General features: G+C 47.2%; 9 protein-coding genes across 9 annotated transcripts; 5 read left to right on the top strand and 4 right to left on the bottom strand.

Annotated features, from left to right (window-relative positions):
* Positions 1–79: 79 nt before the first annotated feature.
* On the bottom strand, positions 80–694 carry N7495_003015 (uncharacterized protein; the record flags this gene model as incomplete). The annotated part of the gene is made up of 2 exons (XM_057205684.1): positions 80–446; positions 495–694. 2 exons carry the CDS (start codon positions 692–694, stop codon positions 80–82), a joined length of 567 nt encoding a protein of 188 aa, XP_057066291.1.
* A 165-nt stretch (positions 695–859) lies between these two features.
* On the top strand, positions 860–3,624 carry N7495_003014 (Rab GTPase-binding exocyst subunit SEC15; the record flags this gene model as incomplete). The annotated part of the gene is made up of 9 exons (XM_057205683.1): positions 860–919; positions 959–1,951; positions 2,013–2,144; positions 2,206–2,307; positions 2,371–2,480; positions 2,540–2,675; positions 2,737–3,186; positions 3,241–3,491; positions 3,546–3,624. 9 exons carry the CDS (start codon positions 860–862, stop codon positions 3,622–3,624), a joined length of 2,313 nt encoding a protein of 770 aa, XP_057066290.1.
* Positions 3,625–3,973: 349 nt separating this feature from the next.
* hapE (CCAAT-binding factor complex subunit HapE) lies at positions 3,974–5,098 on the bottom strand (the record flags this gene model as incomplete). Its single annotated transcript, XM_057205682.1, has 5 exons — positions 3,974–3,976; positions 4,030–4,650; positions 4,706–4,762; positions 4,860–4,873; positions 5,002–5,098. The coding sequence occupies 5 exons, from the start codon at positions 5,096–5,098 to the stop codon at positions 3,974–3,976; spliced, it is 792 nt and encodes a 263-aa protein (XP_057066289.1).
* Positions 5,099–5,715: 617 nt separating this feature from the next.
* Positions 5,716–6,657, top strand: N7495_003012 (Fcf2 domain-containing protein; the record flags this gene model as incomplete). Its single annotated transcript, XM_057205681.1, has 3 exons — positions 5,716–5,852; positions 5,908–6,067; positions 6,289–6,657. The coding sequence occupies 3 exons, from the start codon at positions 5,716–5,718 to the stop codon at positions 6,655–6,657; spliced, it is 666 nt and encodes a 221-aa protein (XP_057066288.1).
* Positions 6,658–6,780: 123 nt separating this feature from the next.
* N7495_003011 (purine-nucleoside phosphorylase) lies at positions 6,781–8,031 on the bottom strand (the record flags this gene model as incomplete). The annotated part of the gene is made up of 7 exons (XM_057205680.1): positions 6,781–6,822; positions 6,875–7,154; positions 7,207–7,409; positions 7,458–7,522; positions 7,570–7,649; positions 7,700–7,778; positions 7,836–8,031. 7 exons carry the CDS (start codon positions 8,029–8,031, stop codon positions 6,781–6,783), a joined length of 945 nt encoding a protein of 314 aa, XP_057066287.1.
* Positions 8,032–8,533: 502 nt separating this feature from the next.
* N7495_003010 (uncharacterized protein) lies at positions 8,534–11,459 on the top strand (the record flags this gene model as incomplete). The annotated part of the gene is made up of 10 exons (XM_057205679.1): positions 8,534–8,584; positions 8,761–8,825; positions 8,891–8,962; positions 9,026–9,447; positions 9,501–9,638; positions 10,160–10,473; positions 10,528–10,608; positions 10,664–10,779; positions 10,841–10,959; positions 11,011–11,459. 10 exons carry the CDS (start codon positions 8,534–8,536, stop codon positions 11,457–11,459), a joined length of 1,827 nt encoding a protein of 608 aa, XP_057066286.1.
* Positions 11,460–12,215: 756 nt separating this feature from the next.
* On the top strand, positions 12,216–13,716 carry N7495_003009 (pepsin-like aspartic protease; the record flags this gene model as incomplete). The annotated part of the gene is made up of 2 exons (XM_057205678.1): positions 12,216–12,410; positions 12,463–13,716. The coding sequence occupies 2 exons, from the start codon at positions 12,216–12,218 to the stop codon at positions 13,714–13,716; spliced, it is 1,449 nt and encodes a 482-aa protein (XP_057066285.1).
* A 737-nt stretch (positions 13,717–14,453) lies between these two features.
* Positions 14,454–15,591, bottom strand: N7495_003008 (sterol desaturase family protein; the record flags this gene model as incomplete). The annotated part of the gene is made up of 2 exons (XM_057205677.1): positions 14,454–15,237; positions 15,323–15,591. The coding sequence occupies 2 exons, from the start codon at positions 15,589–15,591 to the stop codon at positions 14,454–14,456; spliced, it is 1,053 nt and encodes a 350-aa protein (XP_057066284.1).
* Positions 15,592–16,821: 1,230 nt separating this feature from the next.
* On the top strand, positions 16,822–19,135 carry rcoA (uncharacterized protein; the record flags this gene model as incomplete). The annotated part of the gene is made up of 8 exons (XM_057205676.1): positions 16,822–16,942; positions 17,135–17,216; positions 17,283–17,584; positions 17,654–18,204; positions 18,263–18,733; positions 18,790–18,922; positions 18,978–19,053; positions 19,111–19,135. The coding sequence occupies 8 exons, from the start codon at positions 16,822–16,824 to the stop codon at positions 19,133–19,135; spliced, it is 1,761 nt and encodes a 586-aa protein (XP_057066283.1).
* Positions 19,136–19,624: the final 489 nt, after the last annotated feature.

Raw genomic sequence — 19,624 nt, 5'->3', positions numbered from 1 at the left:
GGTCAAGGCTTGTACGATAGAAACTTAACTGAACTTTTTCCCCATCTGTACGAATCGTTGAATCGTAGTCCAGTGCAGATTAGAACAATCCGCTGAAAAGGTCGTCAATAGCATTTTTCTTCTTCTTGCCGAGTTTCTTGCGCTTCGTGCTCTCTGTTTTCTCCAGAGATTTTTCTACATCCTTAAACTTGGGCTTGACTGGTTGTGGTTTGCTAGATTCAGGTAGAACATCGGCTGTACCAACCCGAGACACACGCTCCCCAAGATCCTCCGAAAGAGTGTGCACTAATGTCTTTTGTGTCTTTTGTTTTGGCTTGGCTTTTTGCATTGGGCGCGCATTTAGTTCCACGTCGACCCCAGTCACCTTCGCAAGTCGCGCTAGAGTAGACACGAGCACAATCCCGAGGGTCGAAAACTGTTTATCGGCGACCACGGTAGAGAATGCTCTAAGATACAGTCAGCAAGAACTAACACAAGTTTTGAAATATTCGTACAAGTGACAGCGTGGGATGAGCTTGGCTAGATGCTGGCGATAGGCCGCGACAGAGTCCGAGTCCTGTGATCCCAAATCCAGGGAGATGCGCTTCAGCATTGAAAGCCATTTCCACCATTTTGTTCGCTGATGTTGATTTTTATTGCGGTGATAGATTAGATGCAAAATTGAGTGCACCTCCAGGAGTTCCTGTTGATCCATGATTGTAATAATAGTCAGGCTGTCTTTAATTTTATATATTCAAGCCCAGACTCATGGCGGTGTGGAGGGCGGTAACTGCGAGCAGGACGCTGCGCGGCATCGTCACCCGCATCCTTATAGTCAACTGTCTCTCAAGCTCATTCTGAAAGCTTGTTCCCGATTAGAATGCCTTCAATTACCTCTGCTGCACCAGAGCCCCATTTGCTCAATCAAGTCAGTATTTTAGTATGTCATTCCAAGCTATTTAAAGCTAACCCTGTCTAGATAATTATCTCTCCCTCGGATACAGACTACCTTGACCAGCTTATCCCTTCCATTCGCGAATTTAGTGTTGGAAATCGCACACCACAGCTTCTGCAGACCCTAGCAAAGTTTGCAAGTGATAAGGAGTCGGAAATTGAAAGCATTTGCAATACAAACCACCAAGAATTCGTCTCTTCAGTCAATTCATTGCTACGGATTCGTGAGGGGACAGTTAGCTTGACGGCAGAGATCCTCGACCTCAACCAGTCTATCCAAACAAGTACTGAGCGCCTTGCAGACCAGAAAAAGGCATTGGTGGAGTCCCGCGGGCATCGGCAAAATATTGACGAAACATCGCGCGCAATCCAAGACTGTTTAGAAGTCCTTCGTCTCGCAAATCAAGTCCATGATTTACTCGCTAAAAAGAACCACTACGCGGCGCTGCGTGCACTTGAAGAGTTACAAAATGTGCACCTTCAGGGGGTGACACAATACAAAATCGCGGTCATGATTCAACGCTCCGTGCCAGCCACTCAACGTGCCATAGCCGAGGCGGTGATGTCAGACCTAAACACCTGGCTGTATCGTATCCGCGAAATGTCCCAATACCTCGGAGAGATAGCACTCTTTCACACAGACCAACGAAAATCAAGGCTCAAGGAACGGGCAGAGAAGATCCCGTATCTTGAACATTTCAGTCTCAACTCCGCCATTGAGTTAGTTGCTGATGAGGACGAGGAATACGATTTATTACAAAATGAGGATCTCCAAGTGGAATTTACCCCTTTGTTTGAGTGTCTGCATATCCATCAGTCCTTGGGCCAAATAGACAAGTTCCGAATTGAGTATGCCACTACTCGTCGCCGACAAAAAGATCTTTTGCTTCCATCGTCAATTACTCTGATAGATGAAGACGGAGCCAGTCTACACAATCTACTAGAGGAGATGGCTGGATTTGCGATTGTCGAAAGGGCTACGATGAAAAGAATCCCTGACCTGCGGTCGTCAGTTGATGTAATTTCAATTCCATTCCCCTTTTAACTGAAACGGACCTGACTAATGTATCCTTGTACAGATTGATGAGCTTTGGGACTCCATGTGCCAAACTGCCGTTAGCGTCATATTCAAGGCCCTTCCTGAGGTGGACAACGCAGAGAGTGTCTTAAAAATAAAGAACCTGATCGCTTTGTTTATGCAAACAATGAATGTCAGTTTCCCTCCCAATTTACGATACACTTTCATATTACCGAGGCTGACTTACAAAATAGACTTGGAACTTTCCAGTGCGCGTGTTTGATGACTTCCTTTTAAAGGTTTTCGAGAAATACTCAGAGCTTCTAAAGCGGCGGTTCAGTGACGATTTTCAAGAGGTATGTCCCTCAAGACCTTAAATTTCTTTTGCCGCGTAGTGCTGAACCTCTGGACTTCTTTAGATTGTATCGACAGATGACTACATGCCTATGCCCATTCAGACCTTGGATGAATATGAAAAAGTGCTCAATGTGAGCTGGTATAGTCCTGATCATCCAGACGAGGAACAAGTGTAAGTACTAAGCATTACTTGATACTATTTTCGTTTTGGCTGACTGATATGATATATAGCTTCCCATGCATTCTGCCATTCTCAAGAATGTACCCCCTTTGCTGCATCGATATTCGGAACTTCTTGAACCAGTTTTACTTTTTCGCTAATGACGACTTCTCCCATCCCGATGTCATTGATAATACATTAAAAGATGTCAGTAGTCCGACGCATGTCAGTATCCCGAATCTAATGCACTAATATCTCAATCAAACAGGCGCTGGATGATCTTCTTTCCAAAAAAGTGTGCGATACTCTGGTCGAGCGTCTTTCGTCGCAGTACCTAGGTCAAATTGTTCAGATTCTGATCAACTTGGAGCACTTTGAGTTGGCCTGTCATGAACTCGAACTGCTACTTGCGGCTGCGCGATCACAAAATTCTACTGGCACATCGATTACGTTGAGAGCCACTGAAAAATTCCGAAGCAATAAGAAAGCGGCCGAAAAGCGCATCTTTGAAGTCGTCAACTCCAAAATTGACGACCTCATCGAGACAGCAGAGTACGAATGGATGTCGCCCACTCCTCCCACTGAACCAAGTAATTACATGCAGACATTAACCCGCTTCCTATCAAACATTATGAATTCGACCTTGCTGGGATTGCCGACTGAAATCAAAGAGCTTATCTACTTTGACGCTCTCAGTCATGCTGCAAACATGATTTTGGTATTTCTCTACCTTCCCTTTCTCGTAGCTTAGTTTATTAACATATATTGAAAGGCTCAACCGCTGGCACCAGATGTCAAGACTATCAATCCTAATGGAGTGGCGGCATTGGCTAAGGATGTCGAATATTTAGCTCAATTTGTGGACAGTCTTAATGTCCTCATCCTGCGTGAAAACTTGGATGAGCTTCAACAAACGGTGTTGCTCATGCAGGCAGATAATGCCGACGAGTTTTACGACATTTCCACTCGGAATAAGAAATACGGACGTGTTGATGCAATTCATGGACCTGTTCTGCTTGAAAAGTAAGTTTCGCATGATATTCATGTATCGGAATAGTTGCTGACCTCGTGTATCAGACTCACTCGAACAGTTCAAGCACCGTCCAAGGGTGTAGACAGATTTGCGAACCTGTCCTCACGATTCAAGAAGACCTAAGGCGTCGTCTGTTTACAATTTTTACAATTTTTTTCTATATTTTTAATACCAATTTTGGGCAAGGAATATCTTGGTCCTGATTGAAATCCTCTCAGCATTCGGGCACAGAGAGGTAAATATGATGATTCTGCCATCATTCCAACAAATCAAACAACCCCGGTTGAGAATCACATCTTCTCCCATTTCCAACAATTGGTATCAATCAACCTAGTCCTGAACCTTGCGTAAAACGTAGATGAAAAGGAAAAAAAACAAGTGAATGAAAATTTTCGCCATTGGTCAAAATCTTCAAGTGCCATGTCAGATACTTCTTTAAATTTCTGACAAAACATGAATGCCTTAGAAAGTATCACTAGAAGAAGGTTAGTGGAAATCCTACGAGGTCCAAATGGTAAAATTTCATACCTGTTGAGGGGGCATATGAGGATATCCATACATCCCCTCGAAAATTTGAGACTGAGGCTGGCCATATGCAGTTGTCGGGTCTGGCTGAACTGATCCCGGATACATGGCAGGCTGAGTACGATATTCCTGATCCTGGGGGATACCATGCTGAAGAGAGCCGTAATCAGGGCCCATATGGGTCTGGACACCATGCTGAGATGGGGGCATCTGTCCGGGGGCAACCGAAGGGCCTGGTGCTGCAGCTGTCTGGCTCGATCGCTTCGCATGGGAGGTCGCCTCTTCACGGGGGACAATGTCAATCAAGAAGTCGAACATGTCCGACTTGGAGAGAGCAGCAGCAATATCAGACCGCTGGAGAGTGCGGCGCTTATTATCCTCTGCATGAATCCATGCCCGCATGGTAAGCTCGGTGATGAAGATATCACAGCCCTTGGCAAACAATATGGGTGCTTCGGCGGAAATCATCTTGACTTCCGGATCAGCCTTCATGACCTTCTTGATGCGAGCAAGAGGAAGCTGGTGGATTTTGTAATCATGGTTATCAGTCTCCAGATGATTAATGACATGCTGCCAGTAGGTTGTCAAGATATCACGGGCGTTGCCCTGCAGGCCTTGATTTACCTAAATGATGCGTGTAAGGAATGAGACTGCGAAATCGAGGACACTTCAAGCTTACATTTGCCCAAGTTCCAGTGTACAGTTCAGGAACGGGCGCATAGCCTTGTCCAGAAAGCTGATTGAGTTGTTAGCTGGTCCGATATAGAATTATCTTTCAGGTCATCACCGAGGGAAGGTTCGAGCGAGGGTTTGGGAGTTTATCATTAACATACAGTTGCGCTGGCACCTGTATTCAGAATTCCGAAGTCAGTCTAATATCAAGCACCAAATGTGATGATGGAAGTAGGGCAAACTGCACCGTTCCAGACCATGCGACAATGACGAGGAAGCGCGAGAAAATAAAAATCGACATACCATAGTGACCACCATTGCGCACATCATAGACAGGCTGCTGCTGTTGCTGCTGCTGCTGTTGCTGTCTGCCCTGCTGTCCACCTTGAGTAGGTTCCATGATGGATCACGTTTTGCGCCCGACGTGGTTGGGAGGAAAGAAAGATTAAGAAGCACCGATGGTTGACAGGATACCAACGCGACGGGCAAGAGGGGAGATGTAAGGGGGGAGAAGTGGAGGAAGTGAGAGAAGTGATTTCGATTTAATGAACCAGCGCCAAATGACGCGTGGGGGTGATATGAAGCGCGCTGAGTTGCCAAGGTGCCTGACGTTTCCGGATCGAACCCCCTCTTATCACTTCACTCACAATTCTAACTAACATGTCTTTCCAAAGGGCAGTTCGTCCAATATTAAATAAAACTTAGCTTTGGATTCAGAGCTTTAATTGAGGATATATTGATATTGTCTTCTTTTACGCTCATAGAATTACATTGTTTGTGGTACATAGATTGTAAGTACCAGTACCTAGTATTCAACTAAAATGTTCACCCTATCAGAGGTACTGGGTACTTTTTAGCTCCAGCCTCAAATTATGGATCACGTGAACTCTCCATACTCGACTTCTGAGAAAAGATTATCCGATCCGGGAAGCAACCAAGAAAAAAAAATTAACCTATAAAACCCACTTCTTCCCTGTTCCTCTGTGCTCTTCGATTTATCCACCCTGATCAGCTGTAATGTCTGATTTGACTGATCAACCTCAGGTTGAGGAGGACCTTAATGATGATCAGATCCAACAGCTCTTGTTGGAAGCCGAGGCCAGACTGCGTCCCAATGGTCAAATTTCTCAAGGCCTAGACGTCGCTTCTCTGAAGTATGTATAGTAACTTTGTCTACAGAAAAGTGACACAGGACTGACATCACATTAGGATCCCCAAGTTATCCTCGGGGTCTTCTCTTGAGCCGTACATTCGCCAACAGAATGATATTGCCGTCGTTGATTCAACCCAACTCGTCGACCCGAAGGAGAAAAAGCTAGCCAACTCGCTACGCTCGACTCAGGCGATAACGGCAAAGAAGCCCAGCACAGTAAGTTCACGATGTCTATTCCTTCGCCTCCATCCCAATTTGCTATGAGGAAAATATCCCAACGCATAGCGCTTGATGCAGCGTCACCAGTCCGTCTTGGGCTGTGCTGCAACCGTGAGAGTTATTTTTCATAGTTACTCTGAGCAAAACTTCAATTATATACAATTATGTAAGAATTGTCTGTTTGTGAATTTGATTCGCTAACTTTCGACATCTTGCAGGACAAGGCCACCGCTGGACCCGAATGGTTCAACATGCCCAAGACAGTGATGACCACGGAACTAAAGCGGGATTTGCAACTCATCCGCATGCGTAATGTGTTGGATCCCAAAAGACACTACAAGAAAGAAAATGGCAAAGCCAAGGCACCAGAGTTCTCCCAAATTGGTACCATTATCCAGGGACCGACAGAGTTCTTCAGTAACCGCATTGTGAAGAAGGACCGCAAGAAGAACTTTGTTGAAGAGACCATGGCGACGGAGCGACAGACTGGACGCTTCAAATCCAAGTACCGCGACATCCAAGCCACAAAGACCAGTGGAAAGAAGGCCTACTACAATAACCTCCAGGCCAAGAGAAACAAGAAGTGAATGTTATCTACACGTCAAGGGAAGTCTCCAGGTCAATGCCTTGGCTCCTTTCACACTGGTTTCAAAATTCCTGTCTTCTGGCCTCACGGTTACGCCCACATCCACTTGTGTCGTGCAGTCTATCTAGACTTTGAAAACAGCCTCCAGGGTGTGCACCACCAATTTCTGTTACCGAGATTAATCATCGGACCAAATGATCAGCGGGGGAGAAACCTACCTGCATGTCCAAGGCTGCTGTTCGACCAGCCTCTAAGACCTCTTCATGGCCCGCCTTTCCCTCTTCCAGAATGGCGTTGAGCTCATCAGCGGTCTTGCCCTGGAACAGTTCCTCGTCTCCACGGGGAACAGGTGTCAATACAGCGTTGTTGGTGACCAGACTAAATGCCAGCACGCGAAGGCCACAGTGCCTCGCCACCACAATCTCTGGCACGGTCGACATACCGACTACGTCAGCACCCATCATTTGAAGCATACGGCTCTCGGCTCTCGTTTCATACCTGTTTGTGATTAGTTCAGAGACAAATGAACACGAAACCGATGTATTCTTACGTGGGACCACTAACGAATGCATACACTCCCTCGTGTAGCTTTCTGGTACTCTGAGACGGAATGACTTCTTTCCATGCTTGGTGGACGTTACGACGAAGATCTAGGTCATATGCGTCGGATAGAGGTGGAAAGCGGACTCCAAACTCTTCCACATTAGGTCCTCTGAGAGGATGGACCCCGGCAAGGCCGGCTAGGAAGATATGCTGGATGTTGTCAGCAGTTTAGCTTTTATAATAAAGAGAGAAACGTACATCATTCAGCACAATGATATCTCCCACATTATACTTAGAATTCAGGCCACCGGCCGCGTTCGTCACTGGAACGTATCAGTCTCATGGTCCAACGAGTAGACGTAGGACTTACGAATAACAGTATCGACGCCCAACTGCTTAAACACACGAATGGGGAATGTAACCTGATCCATTGAATGGCCCTCATAGTAGCTGGTTTTCCGATCAGTCTGATCCTATTTGCGATATGAATGTGAACTCACTGTGCTCGACCAACCATCAAGACTGCGGGGATCTTCTGGCCCAACAGTCCAAATACCAGCTTTCCGGCATGTCCAGCAACTGCAAGCTATCAGTACGACATCCAACAGTTTATAGATCAAGGTTAGATCACTGTACCTGTGGGGCGAGGGAAGTGAGGAATTGCTGAATAGTCATATTCCGCTCTGGGCTCTGCCTGGACCGTGTTTGCTAGGCCGCTCAGCCCAGAGCCGCAGACAATAGCAACTAGAGGCTTTTGGAGCGCCTCCGGTAAACTGTCTCTCAGAAATGAGACTGACTCGTTAGCCTGTTCAAAAATAGATGCTTGAGACATGTCTTCTGTCGATTGTTCAGGGGAGAAAGTCAAGTGCGGGCGTTGAGAAGTAGTGGATCTCAACTGATACTGCGGAGGTTCTGTTTCATTGGCCCGGAGAGGCAGAAGTCGAATCCCGTATGATAAATATACTAATAGTATCAGTCTTATGGTAACTATAAGATAGAGATCAAGTTTCTAGCTGATCACATGAGTAGATTCTCTGGATACGCAAATGACTTCCTGGAGTGATAGTCAGCATTTGTATACCTAGGGAGGGTTGACACTGAAGATATGATTCGTAGCTAACAACAAAATGTAGATCCCTAGTACAAGGAATTATTTTTTAAAACTCTTCAATAAATTTAAGCTATCTCCAAATATAGAAAACTGAATACTCTATATTATCTAAATTGCTGATATACTTGTAGGTACTGGTAGTCCGCGTCAAGGCGGTCAGATTACATCGAACCTTTCGAGGTTCGAAAAAAACCCGCACCAAACAGTCCTCAAGCCATTGACCATGTTCTCAACCACACAGCGCTCCTTCCTGGGAGCTAGCAGGCGCCTTCGGGTACGTTATATTCTAAATCTCCTCAATATTCTAAAAATCCGTATTAATTGGTTCGAATCAAGGTGTCCATGCCAATTCGCTCGCTATCAACCCCAGTCAAACCCGATGCGCCAGCTTCAGTACAGGGGACCGCCCAGCACAGCCCGGTTCCAGCTTCTGTACACGAGACAGCCCAGCCGAGCCCAGTGCCAGCTGCAGACAAAGCCCCCGTCGCCGCAGCCTCCGCAACCCCCGCAGCCCCGTAAGATATCAGTGTTGGTTTTATAAAAGGTGAAATCAGAGTGATTGACAGTGTATTCAATTTAGATCGGCGATTCCCGAGCAACTGTCCATATCATCTGAGCCAGCCAAGCTATCCGAGCCTCCCGTGGAAGAATGGTGAGTGAGATTGCATATTTCATAGCAAATCTCAATGAATCGATCGACTTACATACGAACTAGGGCCGAACGGTTAACCGCTCTTGGTGAGACCCGACTACCGCGAAGTGTGCAAGCAATCTACCTGCGACCTCTACGCAGGAAGGCAGAATACGGTCTCCCAGTTTGCGACCTCCAATTGCGCTCCTACAGTGTCCAGAATGTGGAATTCTTTGCCGACTTCGCCATTCGCGCCGCCTACTACCTCAACCTCCCCGTCTCTGGTCCGGTGCCTCTCCCTCGCATCATCGAACGCTGGACTGTCCCCCGAAGCAACTTCGTGCACAAGAAGAGCCAAGAGAATTTCGAACGAATCACTCTACGTCGCCTGATTCAGATCAAGGACGGAAATCCACAGGCAGTGCAGGCATGGCTCGCCTTTCTCCGGAAGCACGCCTTCTACGGAGTCGGAATGAAGGCCAATGTCTGGGAGCATGACAGCCTTGGTATGGTCGCTCTACTCGGTATTTTATTCTTTCTTTTACTAACTGCTGAACAGATGTTGGTAAAACCATGGATGATTCCCTTGCTGAAGTCCAGAAAACCCTCGAACCACACCTCTCTCAATTTGGAAAGCGAAAGTCCACTCACCAGAAAAGCATTCTCGACCATCTGGATAGTGACCGATTCGTCGAGCGTAAGAACCTATAAGGAGCTTTGGAGCTTCGAAGCTCCGGACCTCGGGTTCAACCATTGCTCGGGCCTTGCATTTATAGGGAACTCCTCGGCGTCATGTAGTTTTGTGTACTATTTTCATCTCTTTCAACTCGACTGGCTCCTTGTCAGGCCCGTGTATTTTACTCTACCATATACAATCCCTAATCAAGAATGGGATTTTCTTCCATCTGCTTTCAGTATTAGCATAAGTAGCATAAGAGGCTTTGTAGCCTCCAATTTACCTTAGAAGAGAACATCCCGTAGCTGCTACTATCTTATTCCCAAGGTCATCTATTGACTATACATGGTTACTGCCATCAAAATAGTCGTCACGTGACATGGGTGTTTTTGTGGCCAGACGCCAAAACAATCGTGTCTATCCCGAGAACTTCTGGCAGCAGAACTTGTGTATATTTAAGTCCAATATGCAGGCCACTCTTCGTATTCAAGGAAGTGTTGCAACAAAGTCTACCAGCAGACACTTTTCACGTGTTTGCGTAGCACCCAAGCTGGTCCGATTAAATAGCACAGACGCAAAAGCAAAAGCACCAGCTCATGAGCCAGTGATATTCTCTGGAATTCAACCAACAGGTGTTCCACATCTTGGAAATTACCTGGGAGCTCTCAATGAATGGGTGAAACTTCAGAATGGTGCAAAGCCTGGCACCAAGCTTATCTTTTCTGTCGTGGATCTCCACGCCCTCACTGTACCGCAAGATCCAGCTCAATTAAGAAAATGGAGAAGAGAGGCGTTTGCTACTCTGTTGGCTGTGGGCTTGGATCCAAAGAAATCTACCATTTTCTTCCAATCTGCTGTATGTGGGGACTTATGTCAAGTCTTGGGCTGATACTGACCATGGACTTGTTAGGTGCCGGCACATGCAGAGTTGATGTGGATTCTTAGCACAGTGGCTTCTATGGGATATCTATCTCGTATGACACAGTGGAAGGTAATACTGAAACTTCGAACTTGTATTCGAGTGTGTATGCTAATGAAGTCTGTAGACCAAACTCCAGTTGCCAGAAGATGCAACCCTGGATAATGCAGAAGCCCGAGCTCAGCTCCGACTTGGTCTCTTCTCCTATCCTGTGCTTCAAGCAGCCGATATCCTTATTCATCGGTAGGATCTATGGCACAAATACCGGTGCCATCTCCTTGCTGAACAAACTTGTTTTATCCAGAGCTACCCATGTCCCAGTTGGAGAAGACCAAAAGCAGCATCTCGAATTCTCTCGATATACTGCCAACAGCTTCAACCATCTGTACGGACCGATCTTTCCAATTCCCGAGGCTATGATATGTAAGTTTCCCCAAGCCCTATACCCAGAATGGACTGGCTAAATAACTATAGCTCCCGCAAAACGAGTCATGTCCCTCAAGGAACCAACATCTAAAATGTCCAAGTCTCACGCGGATGAACGGTCCAGGATTCTCCTGACCGACTCGCCAGCCGATATCCACAAGAAGGTGAAGGTTGCCATGACCGACTCGGAGCCCCAAATCACATACAACCCAACCAGTCGACCGGGTGTATCTAATCTCATTGAGATCCTAAGTCATTTTGAAGGGGTGAGTTGTGAGGACATCGCCTCTGAGTACCGCACTGCCAGTCTTAAGACGTTGAAGGAGCATGTAGCCAGTCGGATCGCGTACCACCTTGAAGGAATTCGGGAGCGATACTCGCAGATCATAGGGGATAAGAGTGGATACCTTGACTCGGTTGCGCAACAAGGTGCAGAGACTGCGCAGGCCAATGCTAGCATCACCATGCGACAGATTCGACAGGCTATGGGTCTCTAATAGGGAAGATGCTGTGTCACCAGGGCTTATTTGTACGATTGTTTGGGGTTTGTACAGACCCTTGTATTAGTATCAAAAATTAGTAGTCTCGATCGTTATCACTGTAAATAGAAGAAATAGAGTATGAAGTATAAATGAGGAAATGAAGGTGGTTGGAGAAAGATTTGATGACGCGGATTATGATCCACCTTATTATTCCTTTTATGGAGATGATGACGTTGATCATCTAGACTAGTTACTATTATATACTAGTATCTTACGTCAACTATCTGATTATTCCAAGGTTCTGTAGAATTGAATAATCATCTGATGAATTTGAAATTATTTACTCCACTCCAACAAATGTCTTACAAACCATTTAATTATTACCTATTTACCTAGGTAGTTCACTACCCCATACTATCAATGACATATTACCCTCTTGAATACTAGTGAAAGAGATACATGAGTTTATGGATGTGCCACAATATGATCTCCTATTCCGGAGCTGTCATTATGCGGATTTCCAAAGTTCGGTCAGCTCTAGACAGTCATTGATCCCCGGTTATGCCGGCGTTTAATGACACAGCCCGACTAAGCCCACTCACGCACTTACGTACTAACGTGGACCCTGCTTGATCCTCTGCTTTTCTTGCTTTCAATTATTTGATCTTCTTCATCTTCTCCAAATTCCAAAAAAAGCATTGTGCATTTACTTTTTACAAACTCGCTCTCAATTGTCGATCTGATCTATCATTCCTGTCAAAGGCTACAAAAATGAAGGATCTGAAGAATTCCTTCGTGGTCTTGGCGGCCCTGGCACTTCCAGCCTTAGGGCTGAACCTGAAGAGAAGCGAAAATCCAACTGCTGTGGGCTTCGACATCCAGCGAAAGCATGTCGCAAATCCAGTTGCCAGAGATCAAGCGAGACGAAAGCGCTCTTCGACTGTGACCCAAACTTTAGATAATGAGGTATGTTTCAGAGCCTGGGGCGTCGCTGTCTCATGTGGTTAATCATCTCTAGGAAACACTCTACTTCTGCAACGTCTCACTGGGTACCCCCGAGCAATCATTGCGCCTGGTACTCGACACTGGTAGCAGTGACTTGTGGGTGAATACCCCCAATTCTACTCTTTGCGAGTCGAAGAGTAGCGATTGTAGCATCTCCGGAACATACGATGGCAGCGATTCATCTACCTACGCTTTTGTCAACTCCGATTTCAATATCACATATGCCGACTCCTCCGGTGCCGCGGGCGACTATGTCACAGATACCCTTCATATTGGCGATGCAACAATCAAGAAATTTCAGTTTGGAGTTGGCTTTTCATCGTCGTCGTCCGAGGGTGTTCTCGGTATTGGTTATCCATTGAACGAAGCGCAAGTTGACATTAACGGCGATAACACCTACGCTAATCTGCCGAAGGCCATGAAGAACAACGGCCTCATCAAGTCTACTGCCTACAGCTTGTGGTTGAACGATCTGGATGCGAACACCGGCTCCATCCTCTTTGGTGGAGTCAACTCCGACAAGTACCATGGCACCCTTGAGACCATTCCCATTCAGGAATCTGATGGATACTACACTCAATTCGTCATCGCTCTCACCGGTGTGAAGCTCTCCAACTCATCGGGAACCACTACATTCTCGTCTAGCAATCTCCCCACCGCTGTCCTTCTCGATTCCGGAAGTTCCCTTACTTACCTCCCGGACTCGATCGTAGAAAGCATCTACAATGACCTGAGTGTTACCTACGAGTCTTCATCGGGTATAGGCTACGTTCCCTGCAGCATGGCAAACGAGAATATCAACATCTCCTACACCTTTTCATCCCCAGTGATCAACGTCGGCATCTCCGAGCTGGTCCTGGATACAGGTGATCTCTACTTCACGAACAAGGAAAAGGCATGTGTCTTCGGTATCGTGCCTGCAGGAAGCAGCACCTCCGTTCTCGGTGACACTTTCTTGCGTAGTGCATACGTTGTGTACGACCTGACCAACAATGAGATTTCACTCGCCAACACCAACTTCAACTCCACCTCCAACAACATCCAGGAGATCACGGCTGATTCCGTGCCTGATGCTACTACTGTTACCAATGCCGTTACCACTGCTTCCTCCGGCGGCTCTGGTGCTCGCATTGGCGGTCCCAGCGGCGGTAGCAACACCGATATCTTCACCACGACCACTGCGACCAAGGGCGCTGCCATGCACCACCCTGTTCCCACAGCTATGGCTCTGGGTCTGGTTGGTGCTGGCATGTGGTTTTCGTTGTGAGGTCTCATTAGCATAATAGATCAGTATCATTTTTCCCTCTGCATGATAATTTCGGCGCCAGCTTCTCAAAATACCTGAGTCTGTTGTACACACACTCCTTTTATTCCCAATATGTTAATATTTCTTCTTTTGATGTCTCATGAATATACTGATATGAGTCCCCTTGGGGGATTTATTTGATACTAAATTTTTTCAATTGTCTTAGATCCGTTGTAAGGATTCAGCCGCTAGTAGATGGTACCTGAATATGGCTGCGCTAAGCAGAGATGAGCTAGCACATCGAATCTCGGTCATACCACGTGATGTAACTTATATGCTTCTCCACTAGGGCCATAGACAATTCTCTAATTAAAACAAAGTGATCAATAACTAGGTGATTTCTCGCCCCTTTGCAAGGTTCAAGTCCAGTTCTCCCCAGACTAGTACATTAGGCTGTTAAACGTGAATATAAATGCTGATATTAGATAGAATCGTTTTCAATTCGTAATGCAATCCAACTGCGTGACAAGGTATGTGTATATATATACAGAACAAGACGCAATGTCTATTGAAAGTATTAAAACAGGTATGGGCGTAATTAATGTACTTGCATAGACAAAATAAAAAAGGTCCAGAGGCAAATCTAAACATCCCAACGCCAGTAGGAATCCCAAAGTCCAGTCCGAAATGAACCAGTGGAGCTCAAAATTAAATGGATGAAAGGCGGAAAGTTAGAAAGAATCGGGAACTGAGCGCGCTTAGAGGGTCTTCTTCTGCTCAGCAGAATAGCTGCGGTCATCTTCGCCCTCTACATCCTTGACGATGGTCTCCATCTCCTTGATCTGGCGCTGCCATTCTTTGTCACCCATCTTGGTCTCCCGACGGAAGAGCTCTTCATTGGGTTTGCGGTAGCTACCGCCCATACGGTCCCACAGGGTAGTGAACTGGCCGTAGTTGTAGTTGAAGTATAGGTGGTGCATGGTGTGACAAGCGGCTCCGTTTACAACAGGGTTGTTCGCGACATACTCACCATCGTGAATGAATACGGTCCAGAGGTTGATGAAGCCGAACAGAACGACATAGGCTACCTTTTGCAGAGGGAAGATGAAGGGGAAGACGTGGTAGGGTACGCTCTGTGACCAACCGTCCAGGGGGTGGAAGGCGTGCGAAGCATAGGGGCTCGGCATGATCCACTTGTGGTGCGGTTTGTGCAGGGTCTTGTAGACGGAGGAGTGGTGCAAGGCGCGGTGGATCCAGTAGATGAAGAAATCGGTGAAGAAGATGAAGAGGGGGAATTGAAGAATGCTGTAAAAGGGGAAGGGCTCTTCATCAACGGTATCGTAAAGGTTGGCGTAACCCCGAACTTCCAGGACGAAGAAGGGTGCGGTCAACAGAGACATTATTGGCATGGCTTCCATCGTCTGTCTGATCTCCATTCTGATCTGATTTTTCAAGAACTTAGGGTGTTTGTAGGTTGATTTATCCCAGATGAAGATGTAGGAGGCAGTCGCAACCAGAAAGTAGACTATAAGACCGAAAATCCTAACAATTCCATGTCAATTTGACAATTTCAAAAAAAAAAAAAATTGGAACCCTCCCCAACGGAATTGGGACAGGTGGCGCATACCAAGTGATGAAGAAAAAGCTAGTGAATTGGCGATAGATGTTATTCCGGGGCCATGCGCTCAAGTATGCATATTTGGAGGGTTCCAATTGGAAGTATTTGGTAGCGGGCTCATAATTGAAGGGTTCGGGGGCACCGAAGAGGGCGAGCGAACTGTTAGCGGCATTCACGAAGGCCGGTAGGGAGGTGACCGAAGCGAGAGAGTTAGGGAGAATGGAAGCGTAAATGCGATCACCAATGAAGGTATCCCATAATTCGAGGACGATATCCATGGCGGACAGGAGGGTAGAGTGGAGAGTTGATAGAGATGAAAGGGGAAAGGGGAAACAAGGGACGGGTTGTTTAATAGGTAATAATTTCTGCCGACATCAGACCAGAGCGGAACAGGAACAGCCGTCTTTCGGATTTAAACATTTCCCCACATATAATCCACTCTATACTGACAGAGTACGAAGGAGGAGAATGTCGACTGTCAAGATCTAGAAGCCTAGATGACCTAAATCATGCTGAATTGGAGTCGGACTTGAAGCTCTAGCCTTTTTGTGAGGAGTCGTCTAATAGTACTGTGGATGGGTAAATCTCTAGTCTCTGCTCCGTAGTCAGTTATAGTCCCTTCTGAATACCAAGAAAGCACCACCAGTATTTCTCATACTTCCACTTATCACAAATAGTCTCAGAGCCGATACATTGGCAATATCAGCAATCGATATGTCCGAAAGTAGGAGTAGCGTTCCCGATACCTGTGCCATCTCCGATTCTGCGGATCATCGATGCATAACGGATATAGACTCCATATGTCCCTATTTAGGTACTGTTAGATAATCACCTGGCACGATACTGGGACTATCACTACCATGCAATGCCACGTATATCACATTTTTATAAGCCCGCAACAGACACCCGTTTTTTCTCCAAAAAAGCGAGTCATCGTGGAAGAAGCTAGATACTTTCAAGATGATCAGATCAAGTCCCCAAGTCTCGAAACATTGGAAAGATCCCTGCGATTCATGTTGGCGTAGGGTTCCAAACAATGGAGCCTTGGAGGTGAAGACATTCACGCAATATATCGTGTTCTTCTGATATCAACCTCGGAACCTTAGGAACTTCGGAGTAATTACTAATAATGCCGATGTCAAGATTTTACTTGCATGGAACTGAAAATCCAGTCTTGCCTTCAACCTTGGAAAATGCATCGACCTCATGAGGCTATACTTACTAGTCGATTTCATACTTAGAGTTACGGAACGGGCTAGATGGATCCACTCTAAGCGCTTACCGCCTATTGGTCGCTTCAGGCGCCAAATGTAACCGCCGTTTCTCCCAAACTCAACTCCCAGCCTCTCTTCACATCTCACCCCTCATAACCTCTCTATTCTTTCTCCATCAACCCCCCACCTCAACACTTTCTTCCCTTCTCGGAAGCTGGTGTCCTGCACCGACCAGCCTTGCCGCCGTGATCGGCTTCGTTAACTTCTCTCTATACCCCGATTCGCTATATCGCAATGTACAACGCTCATCGCGGAATGGTGCCTGCGCCCAACTCTCGCCTGACCGAGTTACTCGATCAACTGCGCCAGGAGTTTGAGAGCCAGTCCCGCAATAATGGCGAGTTTGAACACCAGTGTACGTGCACTTTTTATCTCCCCAACAATCTCTGTCTTCCATATTCTATAGCTACGGCTGGAAATTCCCTCCCAATCGCAGCATGGAGCCCTCCCTTGTTTATGTTCTAGTTCTGTTAGCAGTCTCCATGGCTGCGATTCCTAGGGTTGCGACATTTCGCTGAGATATCTTTCTAACTGATAGATCATGCAGTTACCGGTCAGCTCCAGGAGATGGAGATGATTCGCCAGAAGGTGTTTCAACTGGAGCAGACCCAGATAAAAATGAAGCAAGAGTATGCCATTTTCTCTTATGACATGTGATAAGGTTGCCGCTGACTTTTTTCCTTTTGGTCATTTAGCTACGAAACTGAGATTCGCATGCTTCGACACGAGCTGGAATCTCGTGGAGTGCAAACCGTCCCCCATATCGCTCCGTCGGCGCATACAGCTCCCCAGGGTCAACCCCCCCAAGTGGGACACGGCCCCAGCAACCTGTTTAGTGGCATAATGGCCAACCAAGGAGGTAGTGGTCCCGGTCTTGCCCCTCCCCCTCCCCCTCCCCCGGAGCAGCAGCCTTCCCAGCATACCCTCCAGCCTGCCGCCGCCCCGTCTGGTCAACCCCCGCAAGGCGGGTTTGGATATGCGCCGGCTGCTGTGCCCAGTGAGTTGCGAGCGTTTTTGTCCAACTCCTTGCCGAGACGCTAACTGGTTTTTTTTTCCCCCTTTGTAGCCGCTGGATATGGTGGCCCTCCACCCCCTCCCACAGCCTCTCCAGGCCCTGGTAAGGGTCGCCGCACTGTCCCTGGCCCAGCTACTCCTCAACAGGCGCACGTCGCATACCCCGATCCCCGTGCCTCGCCCAACATCACTCGTCCTACACCACCTGGGACTGCTGGTCAGAGTGCGCTCGTGCGTCCGGAGCGGATAGGAAACTGCTTGGCCAATTGGAACCCCGATGACCTGCCTCCTTCGCAGAAGCGCGAGGGTTCTGATTGGTATGCCGTGTTCAACCCAGAGGTGCAGCGTGTTCTGGACGTGGACCTGGTGCATCATCTGAACCACGACAGTGTGGTCTGTTGTGTTCGTTTCAGTCGCGACGGCAAGTATCTGGCGACGGGCTGCAACCGCTCGGCACAGATCTTTGACGTGCAGACTGGACAGAATGTCGCTACTTTACAAGACGAGAATGTGGACAAGGACGGTGACCTGTACATCCGCAGTGTCTGCTTTAGCCCCGATGGCAAGTACCTGGCTACCGGTGCTGAGGACAAGCAGATCCGGGTAAGCTTCTATACGCTTCCACATTTTTGGGATCTTTCTGCTGACTCGGCCTTTGTAGGTTTGGGATATTGCCTCGCGCACGATCAAGAACATCTTCACTGGACACGAGCAGGACATTTACTCTCTGGACTTTGCCGGAAATGGCCGCTACATTGCTTCAGGCAGTGGTGACAAGACTGTCCGTCTGTGGGATATCTTGGACGGCAAGCTTGTCTACACTCTCAGCATTGAGGATGGAGTCACCACAGTGGCTATGTCTCCCGACGGTCACTACGTAGCCGCCGGATCACTGGACAAGAGCGTCCGCGTCTGGGATACGACCACTGGTTACCTTGTAGAGCGATTGGAGAACCCCGACGGCCACAAGGATAGTGTCTACTCTGTTGCCTTTGCGCCTAATGGGCGTGACCTGGTCAGTGGTAGTCTAGACAAGACCATCAAGCTCTGGGAGCTTACTGTTCCGCGCGGTCTGCACCCTCACAACGGTGTCAAGGGCGGCAAATGTGTCCGCACCTTTGAGGGTCACAAGGTCAGTGGTTCCCATTTCCTTATCTCGGTGAATTTTTTTTTTCTAACCGTCAATAGGACTTTGTTCTGAGTGTTTGCCTCACGCCCGATGGTCATTGGGTCATGAGTGGATCCAAAGATCGTGGCGTGCAGTTCTGGGATCCCGTGACTGGAAATGCCCAGATGATGCTTCAGGGCCACAAGAACTCTGGTAATTATGAATTCCTCCTTTTTATTGCTTACTTTATTCTGATCTTACTCTCTAGTGATCTCGGTTGCTCCCGCTCCAGTTGGCAACCTTTTCGCAACCGGCAGTGGAGACATGCGTGCACGGATCTGGAGGTAAGAACTCTTTTGATATTATAATCTTCCTTTCTCTTACTGACATATATCTTCTAGATACTCCCCGTACACTGGACGTTAAAAGAAGGGAAAGTACTGGAAAGTCGAAAATCAAATTTAAATTCAGGGTTTGATATGCGAAACCCTCGGCGCAATGTGATGTCTTTTATCTTCTATATTATTCCATGAATCTTTGTATTTCTTTCTTCTTTCACTAGCCTGGTTTGGTTAAACTGGAAACAAATTGCAAATATTCCCCCATGACCAAAGTCCAACAAAGTACCAAGAGAACGCCCCGAAAAAAACCGAATTTTGAGTCGAAGTAGCACAGCAGAATGGCGCAGAAGAGATTTCAATGATTGGGGCCCAGTTAAGCCACCCTTGTTCGGTCTGAATCGCCACAGAGCCTCGATTGGACCAGCGATACGATGTATCGAGTCTGGGTCGATCATGGAGAAGCGGAGAGCTAAGAGAGTGGATAAGAGTGGTATATCATGGATTAAGTGGAGCCTTAAAATACTCACTAGGGTAATCACAAACGAGATGGAGAAGGAGAAGGCGATGAGACTAG

The sequence above is a fragment of the Penicillium taxi genome, assembly GCF_028828555.1.
Source record: "Penicillium taxi strain IBT 34144 chromosome Unknown utg000002l_segment0_segment0, whole genome shotgun sequence".
NCBI classification, from domain to species: Eukaryota; Fungi; Ascomycota; class Eurotiomycetes; order Eurotiales; family Aspergillaceae; genus Penicillium; species Penicillium taxi.
This window is presented reverse-complemented; position numbering and strand designations above follow the sequence as displayed.